This window comes from Pelobates fuscus, chromosome 6 (assembly GCF_036172605.1).
Source record: "Pelobates fuscus isolate aPelFus1 chromosome 6, aPelFus1.pri, whole genome shotgun sequence".
Taxonomy (NCBI): Eukaryota; Metazoa; Chordata; class Amphibia; order Anura; family Pelobatidae; genus Pelobates; species Pelobates fuscus.
The window spans coordinates 210,949,278-210,972,764 of NC_086322.1; the positions used below are offsets into that span (position 1 = coordinate 210,949,278).

General features: G+C 40.2%; 1 protein-coding gene and 1 pseudogene across 2 annotated transcripts in view; one reads left to right on the plus strand and one right to left on the minus strand.

Moving 5' to 3' along the window:
* The window catches only part of CNOT6L (CCR4-NOT transcription complex subunit 6 like), a 65,286-nt gene extending 42,135 nt beyond the window's left edge, over nt 1–23,151 (minus strand). For both annotated transcript variants that reach the window (XM_063458702.1, XM_063458701.1), the window contains exon 1: nt 22,978–23,151. Coding sequence is in view for 1 of the 2 variants with exons in the window: in XM_063458701.1 (XP_063314771.1) it covers nt 22,978–22,983 (6 nt within the window). In the remaining variant the exon portion in view is untranslated. The remainder of the gene's footprint in view (nt 1–22,977) is intronic.
* On the plus strand, nt 1,878–4,475 carry LOC134565688 (SUMO-activating enzyme subunit 2-A-like; annotated as a pseudogene).
* Nucleotides 23,152–23,487: the final 336 nt, after the last annotated feature.

The following is a 23,487-nucleotide window of genomic DNA, read 5'->3' on the forward strand; positions in this document are numbered from 1 at the left end:
ATCTCCTCCCTCTGCATGCAGACGCTGAACTTTCCTCACAGAGATTCATCGATTCAATTCATCTCTATGGGGAGATGCTGATTGGCCATGGATGTGTTTGAATCATGCTGGCTCTGCCCCTGATCTGCCTCCTTGTCAGTCTAAGCCAATCCTATAGGCAAGCATTTTGACTGGATCAGGCTACCACTTCTGATGAGGTCAGAGGAAGTTCAAAGGCAGCAGCTTCAGACTTGGATACAAGTAAGATTTTACTATCTTTAGGGAGGCAAAGGGGGCTAGATAGTTTTAACACTATAGGGTCAGGAATACAGGTTTATGTTCCTGACCCTATAGTCTCCTTTAAATTCTAAACTGATTTATTGCGCTCCATGCAGACCACAGAACTAGCCATCATTGAGGCTGTGTTTTTCTTAGGACAGGTGGATGGTAGCAGTCACAACACAGGCACCTCTGGGTGTACGGATCATAATCAGGGTTTTTCTTTTAAAGAAGAAAACCAAGTGCAAAAGACATGGGTGGGTTCGTCCGAGACAAACAAAAATAAATCAGACATTTTGTTCATTGTGACTGCACTTCATAAAATTCTTTATATTTTCTGTGCAATCAGTTTAGTAGAAGCTTTAAGGCCCAGCAAAGTCAAATATTACACTGAACAAAATTATAAACGCAACACTTGTTTTTGCCCCCATTTTTCATGAGCTGAACTCAAAGATCTAAGACTTTCTATGTACACAAAAGGCCTATTTCTCAAATATTGTTCACAAATCTGTCTAAATCTGTGTTGGAGAGCACTTGTCTTTTATGGGGTTTTAGCAGACGCAAGATGTCCTCATGCATAGCAAGTCAGGTGACTAAAAGTGGTTAACTGCAATAAATCAGAAACTGACAGGGGGAACTGCATTCAGACCACTTTAATGAGCTAGTGGTCTGGTTGCCTATAGTGTCCCTTTAACCCCTTCAGGACTGGACTGTTTTGGCCATGTTGTACGTTAAGGACCAGAGCAGTTTTAACACCTTTGTTGAGTTTGTGTTGAGCCATAAATTTTCTTCTCCCTCATTTACTGTTCCCATACAAAACTATAGATGTTTTTTTTTCCAGGACAAGGGCTTTCTTTACATACCAAAAATTGGAAGACAAAAAAAAAATTTAAAAAAAAAATTGGTCTTTTACTTGGGGAAAAAAAATAAAAATGTACTTGCCTACAAAAGCCAAAGAAAAAAAAATGCTAAATAGATTCAAAAAGTTGTCCTCAGTTTAAAAACCACCCAGTGTTTACATGCTTTTTTGCAAGTTAAATGGACAGAAGTGCAAGTAGGACATTGCAGTTTTAAAATATATAATTTTATCAATCATGACATTGTACCACTTATCCATCATAAATCTCTGAATCACACCTCACATGTACAATTTTTTTATTTTTTTATTAAAGGTAGACAACCCAGGGTATTCAATATGGCGTATGTCCTGTCTTTTAGTAGCCACTTAGTCACAAGCACTGGCCACATTAGCATTTATATCAGTCTGTTCTACTCAGAAGACTTTGCTGAACAAAAATATTAGTTTTTCAAAACAGTAAAATGTATCACAACAATTATATCAGTGAAAGTGCAGTTTGTGGAAAAAAAAAAAAAAGTGGTCACTTTCACCTACATCGCTGTGATGTGTTTTACGGTTTTGAAACACTAATATTTGTGTTCAGCGAAGTCTCCAGAGTAAAACAGTACCCCCTCTTGTACAGGTTTTAGGGTGTCCTAGATATTTACAGGGTTAAATACAGTGCTAGCAAATTAAGTGATCTGGACTTTTGGCCTGGTTGTCAGGTATGTCCCTCAAATTGCAATCAATAAAATGAATTATGTAAAAATATTACATAAATATGCACATAGGGGGAGCTCTGCGCACAGAGCTGGCGGAGGCCGTGTCCAGCTGCCGGCTGCTCATTGTGGGGGCCGGAGGCATCGGCTGCGAGTTACTGAAAAACCTGGTCCTCACCAGATTCACCAACCTCTACGTGATTGACCTGGACACGATTGATGTTGGCAACATTTTTTGTTTCAGAAGAAGCATGTTGGGAGATCTAAAGCTGAGGTGGCAAAGGAAAGTGTTCTGCCCCGAAGCAAACATTACTGCATGTCATGACAGTGTCATGAGCCCTGATTACGACGTGGAATTCTTCAGGCAGTTCACATTGGTCATGAATGCCTTGGACAACCAAGCTGCCAGAAACCACGTGAACAGGATGTGTCTTGCTGCAGATATTCTCCTGATTGAATGTGGGACTGCTGGCTACCTCGGCCAGGTCACTGTAATTAAGAAGGGAGTCACGGAGTGCTACGAATGCCAACCTAAACCCACCCAGATGACATTCCCAGGATGCACCATTTGCAACACACCATCTGAGCCTATTCACTGTATTGTATGGGCCAAATCTCTGTTCAACCAGTTATTTGGGGAAGAAGATGCAGATCAGGAAGTGTCCCCTGATACCGCTGACCCGGAAGCAGCCTGGGAACCAACAGATGCCGCTGCAAGAGTCAACGCATCAAATGTGGATGGTGATATAAAGAGGGTTTCAACCAAACAATGGGCAAGATCAACTGGCTACGACCCTGCAAAATTATTCCACAAGCTCTTCAAAGACGACATCCGATATCTACTGACAATGCACAAACTTTGGAAGAAAAGGAAGCCTCCTGTGCCATTGGACTGGGCCTCATTACAGGATAAAGAAAACAATTCGTCAGAAGAGCACAATGAAACGACTCCACTCGAACTGAAGGATCAGCAAGTTCTAGATGTGTGCAGCTACGCTCAGTTGTTTTCTCAAAGTGTTCAAACCTTAAAAGAACAAATCTCTCAAAAGGGGGACAATGCGTCCCTTGTGTGGGATAAGGACGACGCCCCAGCCATGGATTTTGTCACATCCGCTGCTAACCTCCGAATGCATATCTTCAGTATGAACATGAAAAGCGGATTTGATATAAAATCAATGGCAGGAAACATCACCCCTGCAATTGCCACCACCAATGCTGTGATTGCAGGTCTGATTGTATTGGATGGTTTGAAGATTTTATCTGGTAACATCGAGCAATGTAGAACTGTTTTCTTGAACAAACAACCAAACCCACGGAAGAAGCTTCTCGTCCCTTGTTCACTGGATCCACCAAACTCCAGTTGTTACGTGTGCGCCAGAAGACCAGAAGTGACTGAAGTTAAACGTTGATAAAGTGACTGTGCAGACATTACAGGATAGGATCGTAAAAGAGAAGTTTGGGATGGTGGCACCAGACGTTTAAATTGAAGACGGCAAAGGAACCATCCTAATCTCATCCGAGCAAGGGGAAACTGATGCAAACAACAATAAACATATCAGAATTTGGCATTCGGAATGGCAGCCGGCTGCAAGCTGATGATTTTCTTCAGGACTACACTCTCCTGATCAACATTTTACATAGTGAAGACTTGGGGAAGGATGTGGAGTTTGAAGTTGTAGGAGATGCCCCTGACAAAGCTCCTCCAAAACCCACAGAGGAAAGTGCTAAAAGCATCACCAACGGAAGCGATGATGGGGCGCAGCCTTCCACATCCACAGATCATGATGACGTGTTAATTTTGGACTCTGATGAAGAAAGCCCATCCTCCAGTAATGCTGATGTCAACATGGAGAGCACAAGCGTAAAACGTAAGCTATCCGACGATGGGGCTGTCAGCGCCAAAAGGAAGGGCTTTGAGCCACAAGAAGAACCGGACGATGATATAATTGCCCTTGACTAAGAAGTGTTCCTTTAGCAGGCTGAACTTTTTTTATTATGTCATTTGACTTTTATTAGGGTGTGTTAAGTATCCAAAGCTAGACGCCAGGCCCTGAGGGACTGAATCTACCTATGCCAGTGACCTGTTTCCACATTTTCTGTGAATTTAGTAAGCCCAGATTTATTTGTGTTTCGTACAACCTCATGCTGCATTACATACAGCTGCATCGCTTACCTTGTTTTGTTTAAATGTGTTTTGTGGTTTAGCAAGAAGAACTGTGGTATATCAAAGGTTTTATTGGGGATTGTTTTTTGACTCCAATATTTATGTCTCTTATTTGGTTACATTTTTTTTATTTTAGAATAGAAGGATACGGCTAGCGCTGAATGTTTCTCACACCCTAAGCCAACTCTGAAACAGTTACCATTTTACACAAGTGCCATGACTAACCCTTTTTGTGGATGCTGGGGCCTATAATCCTAACATTTCTAGTAGTTTTGTGGCCTGGTCAGCAAACAAACGAGACATCTGCAGGCGCTGTGTACGTTATTATAAAACAGTTCATTTCTCTGTTATTTTTCAGCTTGTACTGCCTGATTATGTCTGCGCTGAGCATATTTTGTGCATTGTTTCCAGGTTATTTATATTTGGTGTTTTGTAAACCTCAAATACAGCTTCCACACTGTACCTCCTTAATGGACCAAATAAATGCCATCTTGTTGATGGTAGCCTGCAACATATGTTCTGAGGACCAACCAACATTTAGCTCATCTTGGAAGGACGTGCACCAAAATAAACAGGGAATCTATGATTTTCATCACCAAGTCAATAAAAAAAAAACATGTTTTCTAAAAAAATAAAAAATAAATAAATACGCACGTACAATTTAAATATATACACATTTGAAGTCCAGGTGCACATTTCTGAAATTATTTTAATTTTGTATATGGAGATCTATATATAGAAATTTTATATGTAAAATGTCATTCTAAGTGTATTTTGATATAAATATATTAATACCAAAATACAGTTCGAATAAAATTACATATAATGTTTTTAAATGGTTATTTACATTAAGTTTATATTTTATAATATACACACACACACACACACACGTGTGTAATTTATATATATCTATATCCATCTCTCAATATAAAAATACACTTCGTATTATACAAGAGAAAATATACATACATACATACACACACACACACACACACACACACACACACACACACACACACACACACACACACTCTCTTACAGATGCAGAAGACTGCCCATAAGTTTAGGCAGTCCCCCTGCAGGCAGATTCACGGACGCCTATTGTGGCCATGTGACAGCTCTGTTAGAGCGATCACATGGTTGCGGGGGCCTAATTTGCCGAAGGGGGATAGGGGGGTGGGGAGACAGCCTGGGTTGTCAGGCAGTCCCCCCAGACCAAGAGCAACGCTGGTTGCCGGCGGGGGAACGGCTGCAATCGGGTAACAAAATATTACCATTATGACTGTTCGGACCGTTAAGGGGTTAAAGGACTGACAGTCTTGGATATTGTTTCCTTCAACAGAGAATAATGCACCTATACATCTTGCATTTTGATTAGATATCAGATGCATTTTCAGCAATATGCAAAATCTACTCTGAAATTTCAGGAAGAAAACCTTGACAGTCTGAATACATCATCTTGATTTCGCAGACATAAGTAGAATCAAAACAAATCTACTCAACTGTATTTCCAAAAAAAAAAAAGTGAATAGTTCCATGTATCAATGAGACAGCCACTAGAGGCTCTGGAGCCTGGATTAACCATCAGAATAAACATAGCAGTTTCTCTGAAACTGCTAGGTTTATTAAACAAACAAAAAAAATATATATATAGATTAATCCTAGAGGTACCTGGCACCCAGACCACCTCATTAAGCTGAAGTGGTCTGGGTGCCTAGAGTGGTCCTTTAACCCCTTAAGGACCAAACCTCTGGAATAAAAGGGAATCATGACATGTCACACATGTCATGTGTCCTTAAGGGGTTAAGGAGAGTGAGGAAAAAAAATACACTTTCGTATGTGTAACGTCTGCAAAAAATGCATACTGACAGGTTCACTTAAAAGAAGTGCTAATTCTTACAGATGCGCTTTGTGAAAAAAGTATTTAATGGTTGGCTTGGGTATTTACTCTATGAGCCAAGTTCAGGTTCATCTAATGTTCCAATCTTTCATATGGATAACACCTTGTTAACCTGACAGATGTAAAATCGCTGGTCTGAAAGCTCCAAGATACAGAGTAAAGAATGCCCTTAGTAAGCATAGTATAAAGCAAACTGACAAAATCCTGAACATATACATCTCAAAACACTGGATTCTAGAGGAGAAATCCATAGTGCCGGACACAGCTTTGGACAAATTACAAACTAGCTAATAATTTGGAGTGTTACTCTTAACGTCTATCCAAACAACGTTTTAACCCCTTCAGGACGAAGTCAATAGTGCACGTTCTGATCAAAACTTAAACAAAAAACTGGAATTTGCGCTATATATATATATATATATATATATATATATATATATATATATATATATATATATATATATATATATATATATATATATATATATATATATATATATATATATATATGTCTGTTCACCCGTAGTTCCCCTCTTTCATATTATATATAATTTTGTTCAGGAGAAACATGGCTTTAATTTATCATTAACTATTCATATATGGAACCAGGGATGTATTTACCACAAGGCAAACAAGGCATTTGCCTAGGGCGGCACTTTCGGGGGGGGGGGGGGGCTAAAAAAAATGCCACCCCAAGCTCCCAGGCAAATGCCTTGTTTGCCTCGTGTTCTGGGGCTGTCCACCTTACTGTGAGTGAGCGAGTGTAGCGGTCAGTGTGTGTCTGTGAGTGAGAATGGGTGTGTCAGTGTGTGTATGTAATTTTATGTGTATCTGAGAGTGTGTGCCTGTCAGTGAGTGAGTCAGTGTGTGTCTGTCAGTGAGTGTATATCAGTACATGTATCAATGAGGGCATGTGTCTGTCAGTCAAATAAATGGCCTTGACACGAATTTAGGGGGGGTGGGGGGGGGGGGGCAAATTTAGACTTTGGGGGTGCCCGAATTTAGTCATGCCTAGGGCAGCAGAAATCCAAAATACACCACTGTATGGAACATAATTTATTATAAATAAAATTAAAAATTTGAGAAAAGAAGATTATTTATTTTTACATTTGTATTTCCGTCTGCCATTTTAGCTGTGAATGTCATAATACGGTTAGGTTTTATTGCAAAAAAATGCACATATTTGTAATCAGCGATGTCTCACGAGTACAACAGTACCCCCCATTAACAGGTTTTATGTTGTTTTGGAAAGTTACAGGGTCAGATATAGAACGTTCCATTTTCAAATTTAAATTTGCCAGATTAGTAATGTTACCTTTGAGACGGTGTGGTAGCCCAGGAATGAGAATTACCCCCATAATGGCATACCATTGAAAAATTAGACAACCCAAGGTATTGAAAGTGGGGCATGTTTAGTCTTTTTTTAGTAGCCACTTACAAACACTGGCCAAAGTTAGCATTCTAATTTGAATGTGTGTGAAAAAAGCAAAACAACTAATATTTGGCCACTGTTTGTGACTAAGTGGCTACTAAGAAAGACTGGACATACCCCACTTGCAATACCTTGGGTTGTCTACTTTTGCAAATGGTATGCCATCATGGGGGTAATTCTCATTCCTGGGCTCCCACACCGTCTCAAAGGTAACATAACCAATCTGGCAAATTTCAAGGTCTAAAAAATGAAATGCAAGCCTTATATGTGACTCTCTAACTTTCCAAAACACCATGAAACCTGTACATGGGGGGGTACTGTTATTCTCGGGAGACTTCACTAAACACAAATATTAGCGTTTTAAAACAGTAAAACATATTACAACAATAATATAGTCCATTAAAGCGCTGTTAGTTTGTAAAAAATGCAAAAAATAAATAATTCACTTTTACTTCAAATATAACAGTTGTAATACAATTTACCAGTGTGAAACACCAATATTTGACTTCAGCAAAGTCTTCTGAGTAAAAAAACAGTACCCCCTATGTACAGGTTTTTTGCCCTTTGGAGGGCTGCCTGGGCTGTCATGCAGTTCTCCCGAAGCGGAGCGCCGGGATGGTAAGTAACCCGGGCGCTCCAGGGGCTTCAGCCGTTATGGCGTTAAGGAAAAAACAATTGTTTGTTAGAGTAAACTTTCCTAACCTGGTCTGCCCCATCCCAAATAAATAAAATTACCTTCATTCCAGGAGTGAGCCCAAGTTCTCCCTGCAACCTGATCTTCTGGGGATGGTCACCCTTAGTTTCCGTATGTGCAGCGTTTCATCGCATGCTGCACACACAGACTGCAGGCACCAGAACTTAAATCACTGAAGTAGTCATGGTGCTTAGAACCAGTTTAAGAGCTAGAAATGGCAAAAGCCATAGGGAGTCATCATACAGAAATTAAAGAAATACTCAAATGTGTGTCAGAATCCTGCTACCATAATTTACACATCTAAATTTGATTAGTAAAAAGTATTGGTACTAGGGACACAAAATGAACCCTCTAGTGCAGTCGTTTTCAATCTTTCTTCTCAAATAATTCTTGGGTGATAAAATCACTTGTATAGAGATGGATGCATTTTATTTCACTCAGTCAAAATAGACTGTTTTAAGAGAAGAAATTATTTAAAAAAAAAAAAAAAAAAAAAACACCAAGCGCATCTAATGGATCACATCTATCTAATATAGCCCCTAATGTATGTAAACGTCTCATTAAAATGGATTAAACATACGAGGAAAGTTCTAAAAGTAGGTAGGGATTGTAAAGCACAAAAACAAGGGACATGCTTCTCACAACAACAACATGAGACTTAACTGGGGTGTGGTAAGCAGACTGACATAATAGGCTGCATGGGCCAATAATGGGTCTGTCACAAGTCCTATTGTATTACATTAAGAGTCTCAGCCTATAATATACACTATTAAGTAACATGCAGCTGCCAAATCTAACAGGATGACAGCGCTATCCATTAATAAAAATATTCTATTTTGTTTCTCCATCACATTTAAAAACCAAAATGAATTGTTATCTATATCAAACAATTTTACTACAATTTATTTAGCATAAAACAGGTTCTAAGACAATGGCCTTTAACAAAGACACGAGGGAGAGAACATGCAGAGCCAAACCTATGTCAAATGTACAGTACTTAAAATAACATTTAACCATAAATATGAAATAACTTTTAACCTAAAGATCTCAGAAAAGAATGTGTAATTATTTAATTTAGGTTAAGTTTCACAATTATTTCCTGCAGTATTTCAAAACTTGACCAAAGATAAAGCAAACTACTGTGCAAATAAATATGAACAGAGGAAACATAAATAAACTTGGCAGACTGGGTGTTAAGTTTTTCAGAAATAAACATGTGAAATTCTAAGAATAATTTTCAGTTTGCCTGTAGCATATGGCCAGTGCAAGAAAATAAGGTATGCAGAATTATACCTTTCCTAGTACAATATTTATCAAAAGAATCCGATGCAACAAATTTTAAGCATAAATTTATTTTATGCAGGTCAATGAACGGCACGTTTTACAAACATGTATGGCAACAACACCCTGAAGTGTATGAGAAAACAGGTGACTGAATTTTAAAAGCCATAAAGGTGCAGCTATAATTAGGGGGGGGGGGGGAGTGTCATCTAACCTCAATACCACGAATATTAAGGACAGTTCAAACTTTAAAGCACCATGACGAGATGAAAAATGAAGGAGGGGTGGAGGGCACAGTACTGGTATTCAAACTTTAGCACCACTATATTAAAAACAGCTAAAGCACTTTAGCTTCTTTGAGGAGTGTCTTTGGATTTTTCATTTTATAAAAGTTCAGATTTCAATAGAAAATTGCTTTTATAAACTAACCTGGTTACAACCCCTCACTGTGAAACAACCGATCCTGTTACTTCCTGCTTTGTTTGGATATGTGAAGCTAAAAAACGCAAAAAAGCCAATTGCCCAGAGTACCTACCTTGCAAAAAGACGTCTCACTGAGCTGCACTGGAAATTCTGATTTGACAGCCAGAGAAAGTCTTGGCACTGCAAAACTTGAGAGGGCTTGCAAAGTGTTCAGACAGCAGATCTGCAGCTTTTGCAAGTCGTTTTAGATATATTCCCATTTGAAAACAAATATTCAAATGCATGCATGTTTTCATTGGGGTACATCTAAAGCATTTATTTTTATTAGGGATGCACCGAAATGAAAATTCTGGGCCGAAACCGAAAATGACTTTTCACCAAATGATTTTTGTAGGTGTGTAAGGCACATAGTGCGGGGTGATTTTTATTTGGGCAGTGGGAGTTTCCATTTAAGGATTTCAATATATTGTGAATGCGGACGGAAATGTTAAAGTCTTCCAGTGTAGTTTTCCCTGATGGCAGGTACAAACCATTTACTACAGAATGTTAAAATAAAAAAATAAAACCTCTACTCATGCCATCGTAGGACCCAAGTTTGTAATATTGAATCGGAGATCCAATACATAAATTCGGGAGTTAAACAAAAATAAACAAACCATGAGCTTCAGACTAGTAGTTAAAAAAAAATAAAAATATAAAAAAAAACACACCACACGACTAGATTTACTGTTTTGGGGTGCTCATCATTGCTTCAGTACAGGACAGGGCTAACAAGATGGTTAGAGTCTGATACAGTGGGGATAGTTTCATGAAATCTGAAAGTTTTAGATCCCTAGGCCAAAAAACCTGGAGTAAACCAACTAATCTCACCTATGGCGGCAGGACAAGCTCCCCTGGAGTTAAAATCATGTTTGTTTCCTAGGTGTTCAAGAGGTAAGATTTTGCTTGCTTGTATAAACTCCAATATAACTCATGAGGGAAAGTTCAGATGTAAACATCTTTTAATACAAAACCTAAACTCCAAACCCATTTATACAAGAAAAACCATTGGTGAGTTGAGGGATAGGCAAATCTATGCCTATAGCATTTCACAACAGTCCACAAATATATCAAGATTGGAAAGCCACTTCTGCAGGCAAGCAAGCCCAAGTCATTGCATGGTTTTAGGGGATTATGTAGAATTAGTATGGTTTCTGAAAAGTAACCCAAATTGCCAAGAGTGGGGCAGTCACTATGGAAACCAGCAGATACACTGCATTTGTGATTGCCTCTTTTCCATGACTGCACACTTTTCTCCCACGCACTTTATACACAATACACAATATTTGCCCCCCCCCCTTGCCAAATGCATCTTGGCTGAATAATTTTAAAATTAAATAGTTTTACAGCAGAAACCGCTTACCTAGCTGTAGAAGTTAGTGTAAGCATAGGGGAACTTTTGAACTTTTGAACAGAGCGATCATCTAATTTGGCCCAACAGTTTTAAAAAACAAATTAAAATAGGTTTTGAAAAGTATACCAAAAATAAATTTTACTCAGATTAGATTCAACTTTGTCTTTGTACCAACAAGGGCAATGAAAGCCTCTTAACAGATATGCAGCAGTAATTTACAGTAAAATACCACCCCCCCAAAAAAAATAAAACCACACATTTATGTCCAGTGTAAGCTTTACAGTAATACTTGATATCACAAGTCACTGATGCCCAATACAATCCTAGTACATTGCTGCCAAATACAAGCCTAAGAATACCTCTACATAATATTGCCGCCATATAAAAATCCAAAAACACAACTTACGCCCCAATCCAAGTAAAAATGAAGTGTACCAACTGCCATTCAGTTAATACTCTAGTGCAAATACCCAATCTTTAATAGGAGATGTAGCTGAGCACAATTAGAGGTTGTAAACATCAGTATTGCAGTGTCCATGTGAAAAAAAAAAAAAAATATATATATATATATATATATATATATATATATATATATATATATATATATATAAAAATGTTATCACAAAATTTAACTAAATGGATATGGGAAATGTCCTGATCAGCTGAAATCCCCCCCCAAAAAAGAGAGATACAGAAAGTTTGATATTCCAAGTTTGAATACGGTTTGAAAAAAAGTTTATATAGCCATGTAAAAAAATAAAAAAATAAAAATAAAGTCACCTAAGTAGTGTGAAGACATAACCAACTACATTCCAAGATAGAGGTAACACAGGGCCGCATACAATCATGGGGTGGGGGTGCAGGTGTTAAGGACATAGAGGCTAGGAGTCCGGAAACTGACAGCCACTAACTACAGAAGATAAATATTAAATCCTGGAAAATGAAAGTTCCTCTTTAATTCAACCATAAATTAAAAGGAAAATTCTAGGCACCAATTCACTTTAGATTAGAGATGTTGCAGTGTTTGGTAGATATAGCTCAGACAGCCTTGCACTTGGAGAGGGGGGGGTGGGGGGGGGGAGAGAGATGTGGTTTTGATTCCTACAACTCTAGCTGACCCCTGGTGTTAATCCAATGATACTCTGAAGCTAATTGGAATCATGGATCACAGCAGTAGCTGCACATGAACTGAATGTGCACAGTGCCTAGAAGAACAACTACAGCTTAATGTAGTTGTTCTGGTGAGTAATCATACCCTTCAGGAATTTTCATGTAAACACTACTTTTTCAGAGAAAAGGAAGTGTTTACATTACAACCTAAGGACACCTCCAAGTGGCCACTGGAGATGCTACCTGGGGCAGTGCTGAACGGCAGGCAGCACTGCATGGAAACGCAGAATTTTCCTTATAGAGATTCATCTCTAAGAGGAGGGGATGATTGGCCAAAATAGTGTTTGACCCTGCCTGCATCCAGTGCTGTAAATAATGTGAGTTTTCACCTCCTTTAACCAAACTTCTGGAATAAAAAGGGAATCATGACATGTCACACATGTCATGTGTCCTTAAGGGGTTAAGGAGAGGAGAGATGGGGGGAGGGGGGCGGGGGAATACAGAGCCTGCCTGGGATACCAAGCCTGCCTCCAAGTCAAAGGCCCTATCCCGGTACAACCGCAGATTCCCTGCACCGCCTGGAACCAGTATTCCTGTGCTGCTGGGAAGCTGCAGAAGCGAGCTCGGGCAGAACAAACAGAACGCCAAGAACTCCCAGCAAGGGTTGTGCTAGACCGCAAACAGCAGGGAGGGAAGGGGCTACCCTCGGGCACAACACCGACACACTCACCTATGGTCAACCTTCAGCCACCAGGGCTCGGGCCCAGAGGCATCACCCACACAAGCTGAGGCGCACGCAATGCAAGACCACCAGGCCCTCCGACACGAGGAGGAAACTCGGACTCTCAAAGACACCGGGTTAGTGTCAAAGAAATGCCGGCCTACACACCAGCCTGGGACTGGAGGGTCACGCCCACTCGCACCGGTGTTAATGCGGCCCTCAGATCAGCACCAGCTGTATAACCACCAGAGGGAATCGGATGACTGGGACAGTCACAAGCCTGTAATCCAGTGTCCCTAGAACTCCAACCACAGTGCCCACATGTTCCTAACAGACATGTGAATTCATGTTGCTTTGAAAGAGTATAGCAGCCCAGGAATGAGAAATACTCCCATCATGGCATACTATTTGAAAAAGCTATAGTGCCAGGAATACAGCTGTAGGATATATCCAACGGCAAGTGAACAGTCAGTTCACCAAGTCATATTGACAAGGGCCTATTGGGGTCACCTTGAAGGTCTGTTACTTTACCCTTAACAAGGACAAAATATTGATTGCTAGACGACGGGATCAGAGCACCTCCAAAACTGCAAGTTTGGTGGGGTGGCTCTAGTATGCAGTGGTTACTACCTACCAAAACTTGGGCAAGGAAGGACAACCAGAAGAAAAGAAAAATATATACATACATTACATACATACATACATACCAAACTTCAGAGGCACCCAATGGTCACTGAAGCACATAGCGATTAAAGGCTAGCCCATATGTTCCAATCACACAGAAGAGATATTGTAGCTTAAAATTCTGAAAAACCAATGCTGGCCATGAAAGAAAAGTACCAGAACAGTGCATCAGAGTTTGCCGCGAATCGGCTGCATGGCCAAATAGCGGTCAGAAGGACCATGATGAAAGCGGTCTTCTGCCAAAAGTGCCTTCCTAAAGGATGTGAGCATTATAACTGGACGAATAGAAGAAGGTTGCCAAGTCTGATGAATAACGTTTTCTTTAAGAACAGGTGGATGGCCGGGTATGAATGTCCTTTACCTGGTGAAGCGATGACAGCAGGATGCACAATAGGATAAAGGCAGGGAGGTTGAGGCAGTGTTTTGCTGGGAAACCTTGGGTCCTGGTAATAATGCAGATGTTACTTTGACACATACTATCCACCTAGAGATTGTTCCAGGCCATGTACACCCCTTCATGGCAATTGTGTTCCCTGATCTCAGTGGCTTCTTTCAGCAGGCTAGTGCACCATACCACACTGCAGAAATTGTACAGGAACATTACCGAGTTCAAGGTGTTGTCTTGGCCTCCAAATTAATCAGATTTCCGTTCAAGTCAAGCATCTGCGGGATGGCCTGGAACAACAAATCCGATCCGACGGAGTACCCACCTCGCAACTTGCAGGACTTAAAATATCTGCTGCCAAATACCACAGGACACATTCAGAGGTCTTGTGGAGTCCATGCCTCAACAAACCAGAGCGGTTTTGGCAGCATGAGAACGACCTACACTATATTAGGCAGGTGGTAAAGTTGTGGCTGATTAGGTTAAGTCAACTATAATTACCCTTTTTTGCCAGTACACAAGACCAGTAATGGAGATTTCTCCAACTCATCGCAGCCTCAGTACTTTTAGTATTTGATTTGTATTCTTGGATTTGCTTGACTTCAGTGTACAAGAATTGCAATATTTGAGACTTTATATAACATGGAGACATTGAAATTGAAATACTTCTGCAGCTATGAGACTTTTAGAAATAGCGGAGGTTTAAATATGTGAACTGCATGTCAAACATTGTCATAAGAGAGCAGTATACTTATTCACATTTGTATTGAAAAAAAATAAAAAACAATAAAAAAAATATCTATTTTATTCAGGATCTTCCCTTCACGGCAGTGCCTCTCTAAGAAAAGCAAATAATAGAAAAAAGTAATCAAGCTTGATGACGTTGCAGCGAAAAGTCTGTTTCAGCAATGGCATAAGTGTTAGTGATTCAGAGTTTATTTTTTTCTTGAACCCCTTAAGGACCAAACTTCTGGAATAAAAGGGAATCACGACATTTCAGACAGGTCATGTGTCCTTAAGGGGTTAAAGGGAAACTCCATTGCCAGGAAAACAATCTGTTTTCCTGGCACTGCAGGTCCCCTCGCTCTCGCACCCCCCAATCCCCAGTTGCTGAAGGAGTGAAAACCCCTTCAGTGACTTACCAGAGGCAGCGACATGTCCCACGTCACTGCTCCTCCTCTGCATTACGTCGGCCGATGGGCGAGACTGATCCCGCGCACCGGCCCGGGGAGATCTAATGCGCACGTGCGGCAGTGCCGCGCATGCGCGTTATAGCTCCCCATAGGAAAGCATTGAAAATGATTTTCAATGCTTTCCTATGGGGAATTGAGCAACGCTGAGGTCCTCACACAGCGTGAGGACGTCCAGCGACACTCTAGCACAGGTTTTCTGTGCTATGAAGGAGGAAGTGCCCTCTAGTGGCTGTCTATTAGACAGCCACTAGAGGAAGAATTAACCCTGCAAGGTAATTATTGCAGTTTATAAAAACTGCAATAATTACACTTGCAGGGTTAGGAGTAGTGGGAGTTGGCACCCAGACCACTTCTGCCCCTAGAGTGTCACTTTAATAAGGAGCACTGTTATTCAAAACAAACAATGACTTAATAGAATGCACTTTAAAAAATAAAATAAAAAAAGGTTTTTTTTGTTTTGTTTTTTAAATGGCCATGATATACTGATAACTAAAAACATTTAGAGACAAATTCTTCTTGGGAGCCGGCAGGAAGATGCATGGAGGTACCATGTTATGCCCGATCCATTACAGACCTCAAAAATATATTTTCAAGCACACAGTTTATAGTTAAAGGAAGAACGTACTATTAAAAGATTATATTTTAACATTACATTCATTAGACAAAACCACACCATTATAAATGCCTGTAATACAACAGCTGATATATAATCTCCATAGCAACTAAAACATATACAGGCATCCTGAGGATGCTATAATAGTGCACAGGGCAACGTATCCTTACACCAAAGCATTGAAGTCCTTCCTTTTAATATTACAACAGCCCTTGAAACATTCATTTTTGGGAATATTTCACTATCCTGGGGAGCTGTTGAGATGAATTTGGCAGCATTTAACCACAGAGAGCAATACAGACATATGTATATGGCGTTTGTCAGCCCTGGCTACCGGGGAATATTTCCGTCATGTGTCCTTAAGGGGTTAAGGAGAGCAGAGGTCAGGAGTCAATTCCACTTGTAAACACTGATAGCATTCAAAGTAAATTCTACAGGAGTTTAACCTGTTCATGACATCCTACGGCAGACAGGCTTAAACGCTGTTGGAGCGGCGTAGTACATCCTGGCGTTTTAGCACTCCATCCCTACTCATGGTTCAGATCACTGTCTGGGGACTTCGCCAACAACCCAGGCAGTCCTCCTGTAGCCAATTTAATTTTTAAAACCCCTTCTCTGCTACCCGATCACTAATGTACAGTTCTGTATCAGTAATCAGTGGGTTCTAATCATGATGAAGGCTCAGAGGAGCTAAAGTGTTGACTCCACAATTTTGTTCCTAATAAAAGAATGCCTTTTAGAAGAAGCCTCAGTTGTGCCTGGATATTATCTTTTCTTCCTTATCCAACTCTTGTTTGAAAGATATTCCTAATACTATATCCGAGACCAAAAAAACATTTGTATTGACGAATCCCTGGTGAAATTTAAAGGTAGACTGCTTTTCAAACAATATATTCCATAGAATCGGTCACAATCAAATGTTTATAAATTATGTGAATCCATTACACACAGTCAAAGGAAAGATAGCCAGCTTGAACCAGGATACCCAGAATCTGTGGGCGCAAACGTTTCAAGAGTGGGATCTGACTTCAGAGGTTTACCCAATTTCTGACAAGTGGCAGAAGCAGTAGAGGCTCCTCTTCAGCTCAATGCCAGGATAAGGTGCTGTCCCTTCACAGATAATTATGTATACACGCTGTCTACAAAGTTACAGTGCCAGTCTGTCAGTGGAAGAACTGAGCTGCTATAAAAAAAAAAACCAAGTGCATTGTAGATTACAGAAAGTAGATGGGGGGTGGGGGAATAGACTTGGCTGATCAATGTATACAGTCATATCTGTTGAACCAAAAGGGTAGGACGTGGTACAAGAAGATTGCAATCCAAGCTAGATTGCAAATGTAATGCCTATTTACTTTACAAATAAGCAGCCCTATGTAAGCCACATCCATTTCTTGGTTTCATGTTGAAACTTTTGTCCCATATTTTATTTACCTAATCCTTCCATTTTGGAATCAGATGCCGAAAGACTGTGGTAGGCACTTTCCTTACTGAATTCCCTCCACTATACCCTGTAAAAATTCAGTCCAGAGGAATTGTTATGTTTGCTGTTAGAAAGGAGTCCAAAAAGACTCCCATTATTACTGCCCATCTCTAACCGCTCTCTACATAACACTGTTCGAGTCTACCATAAAGAACTGAACGACTAAAGGGACACTATAGTCACCAGAACAATTACCTTTTAATGTAGTACTGATGAGTAATCATTCCCTTCAGGCATTTTCATGCAAACACTGCCTTTTCCATAGGAAAGCATTGTGATTGGCTCAGATCATCACTTCTGATGATGTCAGCCAAGGAGGCAGAACAGGGGCAGAGCCAGCAACAGCAGACTGAAGTAAAAGGCAAGATGGTGATTTTAAAACTATATTGTTAAGAATACAGGTTTGTGTTACTGACCCTATAGTGTTCCTTTAAGCAGAGTATGTTTTAATAAGCTTGGAAGAATCATAAATATCAGTCAAATTGTTCCAGTCTAGGGTCTCTCAAGTCACTTATACTATTTCTGAATTAACTGTAGAAGGAAAAAGGTAGGCATTAAAGAATAGACGGGATTATAGCAGCGACATCGTATTCTTCGTAAAGAAGTGTACAGGCTATATTGTGCATTTCTGGGTGCTCGCAGAGATAAGAGTGCACAATGAAGAGGAGATGAATGGTTTCATATAAAGGTCAGAGTCGGGCAGATATTACTATATGACCTCCCCTCTCAATCCACCATGAGAAGGACTGGACATATCTCTCAGGTTACACAGGAATATAAACCAGAGGGTAAAGCCGTAGCCCAAGAAATGTAATCAAGATCTGTAAAGTAAAAAAAAAAAAAAAGTTTTAAAGGGACACTATAGTACCCTCTCACCAGAACAACTACAGCTTAATGTAGTTGTTCTGGTGAGTATAAAATTATTTGCAGGCATTTGAATATAAAACTGATAATTTGCGCACGTGTGTGTGTGTCTATGTGCAGGCATTTCAGAGAAAAGGCAGTGTTTACATTGCCCTAGGGACTCCAAGTGGCTACTCCTGAGATGGCCACTGGAGGTGCTTCCTGGCTCAGGGCTGCACAGTAGGCTCTGCATGGGGACGCTGAATTTTCCTCATAGAGATGCACTGATTCAAGGCATCTCTATGAGAGGTGCTGATTGGTCAAAATGGCATTTGGCCCCGCCTCCTTGCTGATTTTAGCAGATTCAATGCTTTCCCCCATGGCTGATGTCACCAAGGAGGTGGGGCCAGCGCCAGCAGACCAACACGGCGCTGGAAATAAGGGTAGTTTTAATTCCTTTTAAGAGAGCTAAGGGGGAGGGGGGCATGCCACCTAAATGATTGTTTTAGCACTATAGGGTCAGGAATACATGTTTGTGTTCCTGACCCTATAGTGTTCATTTAAGGTTGAACTGGGTTGTGAAGCAGTTCGGTAAACACAAAGGAGCCACCTGACCAACACTTTAAATCGCAGGTCTAGCCTTATAATTTAGTGAGATCAATTTGGGATAATGAAGTAAATTGAGAAACTCTGTAGTAGGTGTATGGGTGAGGCACAGCAAGACCTATTATGGTTATGTAGCTAAGAATTAGGGGGATCCGTTTTGCCCCTCCAAAGTGAACAAGTAGATTCAGACTATATGGATAGGGCAGAACAGATACAAAATGTTGACCACATACACACTCTTATCTGTTGGTGACATCACCTTGCCAGCATGGTATCAATCTTTTTGGCTTTTTTTTTTATTATTATTTTTGCTTGGTTCATTGGACCACTTGTAAATCTTGTGATTAAAACACACACACACGAGCTCATCCAACACTTACATGTTTTTTTCATTAACCAAATTGGAAGAGAAATGTGGAATGCCTAAATCCAGAATTTGGTGAGCCTCGATGACTAGATTAGGAACTTGGCAAAACATAAGGCCTGCTGCCTCTGATCAGGAGGATACATGCATCACTAATGCCTCGTTTCCACTGAGCGGATCGGTTCGGGTTGGTACAGTTTGGAAGGTTTAGAATGGACCAGCCCATTCTGGTGAGCGTTTCCACTGCAAGTCAGACCTTCAGGGCCATGCAGGGTTTAGAAAAAATGCTCTTCCTGTCCACCAATCAATGGATTGTATAGTAGATCCGCCCTAACCGAACCGTTCCATTTTCTATGGCCCTACATCTGAAGCAGGGCCCTGAATGGATCGGTACGGTTCGCTTGTATGGACCACTTTCATAATGGAAACACCCAAAATAGCGAACCGTACCGAACTGAACCGAACCGATCCGCTCAGTGGAAACGAGGCAATAGATACAGAATGTAGCCTGTAAATTTTAATTTGCAAGGACTACAGTACATCTATTAAAACAGAAATATAAAAGGTATATGTAAATGACTTAAGAGAGTGCCTTGTTACTTTTGCATGACAAACATTTTAACAAAATGCAGTAAACAGGAAGTCTCACTGTTTTTTGATCATATGGCTGTCATTTTACAAACTGCTAGAACAGCCCTACATATTTTAGAGAATACTGTAACCCAAATTTGTAGTAATATGGAGTCCTGTGTTTTTTGCTTTGCACTCAGTCTGATAAAACTCAAGGTTTAGATTTGCTGCACGGTTGTAATTATATACCTTTGTCTCAGTACAAAGGAAGCTTGACTAATGAAGGTCTACTGGGATAAGACGTGGCTTTAAGACAAAGCTAAAGTCCTTATAATCTGGACAGTGAACTTTAGAAATAGGAGATTGCATTCTAATAACCTATCAAATAATAAAATGTAAAAAAAATTAAATAAAAAAAAAATTAACAAATCTACATATGTGCAGCCAGGTGTAGGTTTAAATGGACACTAAGCATCCAAACCACTTGATGTAGTAATGCATAGATGCTGCCCCTTTTGATTGGGAATGGCAGATATTGGAGATTCTGAGAAACAAAAATGTTTCAGTTTGTCTGGTAGCACACCTCCAGCAGCTGTCAGTCTAATACCTGTTAGAGGGACTTCCACACAAAGACCTTTGAAAATCGAAGAGCTTTATGCAGAGCACAATGATCCCAAACCCTCTTAATTCTGCTAGAGCAGCATTGGATTGGTAAAATCCAGCAATTGTCACACATACACCCTATGTCCCCAACGCTTCTCTATGAGAAGCAATGGACTGGACAAAAGTCATCAGCAATTACATGACCATCGGCAGAGAGCGTCTGCAAAGAGGAGACTGCCCCAGCTTTGGAACAAAGGCATGTTTTATACCATTTTTCCTCTTCTTTATGGTTTTAAACAGTGTTCCTTTTAAAAGGATCACCAGTTTTATAAATGATAGGTAATGTTAATAATAAAAAAAAAAAAAAAAAAACACGAAAGCGTTTAGTTAGATTTGTGAAAGACTGACACTTGGAACAGGATTTCAGAGCAGCCAGCCAGCTTTTATCATCATTTCCCACAATAGGACAATCTTAGCTTGTGGTAATAAAATGTGTTACGTGGAACATAAATATGGTAGCTGTAATCTACTATAAAATTAATCCCGGTGTTCACTTTTACACAAGCCTCATAAAACTGACTTTAGTGCATGCATCACAAATAGATATAGTAACGCTTCATGTGAGCAACTGTTAGCCTTTGCAAAATACAGTAATGCTGCTTCAAATACAGATTTTTTTCTCTGGAGCGTGACAAGTTTTAGTTTATAATGTAAGCCATGGAGCAATCAATGAATGCTTTATACAAGACTGAGAAAAAACTGTTTTATGAAAAGATCATTAAACTGATAATGTTGAGAGAGAAAAGTAAAGCAAAAATGGGTGCAGATTAGAATAAGTTTACTTTTTTTATTGGAACTCTAAAAAGGAAAAAAAAATCAATAAGATAAGAGCCTTGTTCATGTAAACACATCTGCAGTCTGATCTCAGACCTACACAAACAACTCAAGAACAACAACAAAATGACAATAACTGAAGCAAGGTGGGAAAGCGTATAAGACAATTTAACATAGCACACCAATTTTAGGAGAAAAAAAAATTAAAAACACACTTGGGTAGTGGGAGGACTAAATTAAAAATAGAAAAAAAAAATCCTACATTGTTGACTGCTGAAAGAATAATCCCTCCCGCTGCCTTTTTTTTTATTACAGGCCTAGTCAGTGTGCATCTGCCCCCTCCTCTTCCTTCTTTTAGCTCCCACTTATATCATGTGATTAAACATATAGACAAAAAAATGTAAAAACATCTAGAGGTTATGCAATCACCACTCCGCATAGCGTGAAGCACATTTTTTTTGCTTCATGTGTATATGTTGACATCTGGGAGGCCCACAACAAAGTAAACACTTAGAAATGAAGCAAAGAGAACAGTAAAGACATCTAGTTGTCCAATGCTCAAAAAAATAAAATCCTTTCAGGTCACCTAATGTGGAGGCTGTTTGTAAAGAATGACATTTCTCCAGTCTGTGTTACAACTTTAAAAAAAAAAAAAACCCTACTATTTAACTCCTTTCTAGAATTTTCCACAGGTAGCATGCTTCTTATTCTCGTTCTCTAAGCTCCATAATGGAATTGTTATGATAGACCTGGCTCTCTAGGAATGATTTAGAGCTTAGAATAATATAATAGATCTGCTATACAGAAATAAAATTCTCAAATCCACATTGAATTGTGTGACTACAAAGTTTCAGCAGAATGCTGGAGTAAAGCATTTTAGATAAAGACAAAAAAATTAATTTGAAACTCTGCCCATTCAGACCACATGGATATTCAATAGAGGGAGTCACTAGTTTAAACATTCTGAGTTTTATAATCAAGGGGAAGGAGGAAAATAGATTTGTTTTCTGTATGCTTTTAAACATAGTGTAGTATGATATACATAATTTAGGCCAACTATAGAGTGCATTAAGATATTTTCAAAATCTAGTTTACATATTGGTATAAAACCTATATGGCCACTAGATTATATTATGAAACATTAAATACAGGATTTTGCTTTCCTTAGGAGTCAAAATCCATCTGAAAAAAAAAAGTGAGATGGGATATTAAAACTGGTGAGAAGGGGTAACATTTCTTTATTTTGCATCAGCAATTCAACTTGAATAGCTGGTCAAAAAATAAAGAAAAATTGCAGAACCCACAATATTCAGAAAGTTCAAAAAGAACCCACATATATCAAACCTAAATAGACTTTCAGTTTTGATAACTGTGTTACAGTTGCTTGCCTTGCTCTAGATTCAGAATATTTTAAACTTGGCAAATACTGTACCACTTTCAAAGGTTTAGATGATTTAAAAAATAAAAAAATTGATCATTTTCAATACTGTATAAAAAGTACATTTGTTAAAAATCTATGCCAGGCCTGTTCGGGTTGCCCCATGAAAAGCTCCTTGCACACTAGGCCAGTACCCTGGGGCAGGGTGTTAATAAACCAAGCATTTGCGTCATAAAGGCCAATGGGGCTTTTATACCATAACCATTCTACAATTTAAGGGGATGTGAAAACCAGCACCAAATTAGAATTGAATGACCCATTTTCTGAGAGACAGTCTCCCCTATCCATCATACCCCACACTATAGAAGGTGGGTGCCCACAAAGCCCCCCAGGTCCCATGTGCCCTCCCCCACCCCCCCAAGGTCCCATGTGGCACGGCATGCCAGGACAAAGCGCGCCCCGCAGCGCCCCCTGCAGTTCTCCCCGCTCACCTGCATTCAGCGCGCTGTGCTCTCGCCTGCCTGGCTGCCTGTCCGCCTGCTGCTGCTCTCCGTGTGGGCCTGGCTGCTGGCTGGAGCCGGGGGACAGTACATGCATGCAGGCAGCAGGGGGGGGTGGGGGAGGGAGAGAGGGCCGGCCGCTCCGAGCTGTGCCTCGCTGGCCGAGACTGGCAATCCGACAATAAACAAAAAAAAAACCACAACAACAATAATAAGACAGCTCCCGCTCGGCGTCCGGCTCTGTGGATGGAGCGGTCTGTCAGCAGCTTCCTGTGTGCGGCCCGGGGATGGCTGGCTGAGAGTGCTGGGCGGGGTGGGAGGCTGGCTGGCTGGGGGTGGCCCGGGCTGCGGCTCGCTGGACGGACGGGAAGAGAGAGGGATTATACCCGGGGTGCAGGAGTGGGCTCTGTGTGTACAATGAGGAAAGAAAAGAAGCGTTTACGTCAGAAGGCGGGGCCTGGATGAGGAAGATGATGATGGGAGAGGAAGAGGAGGGCCACA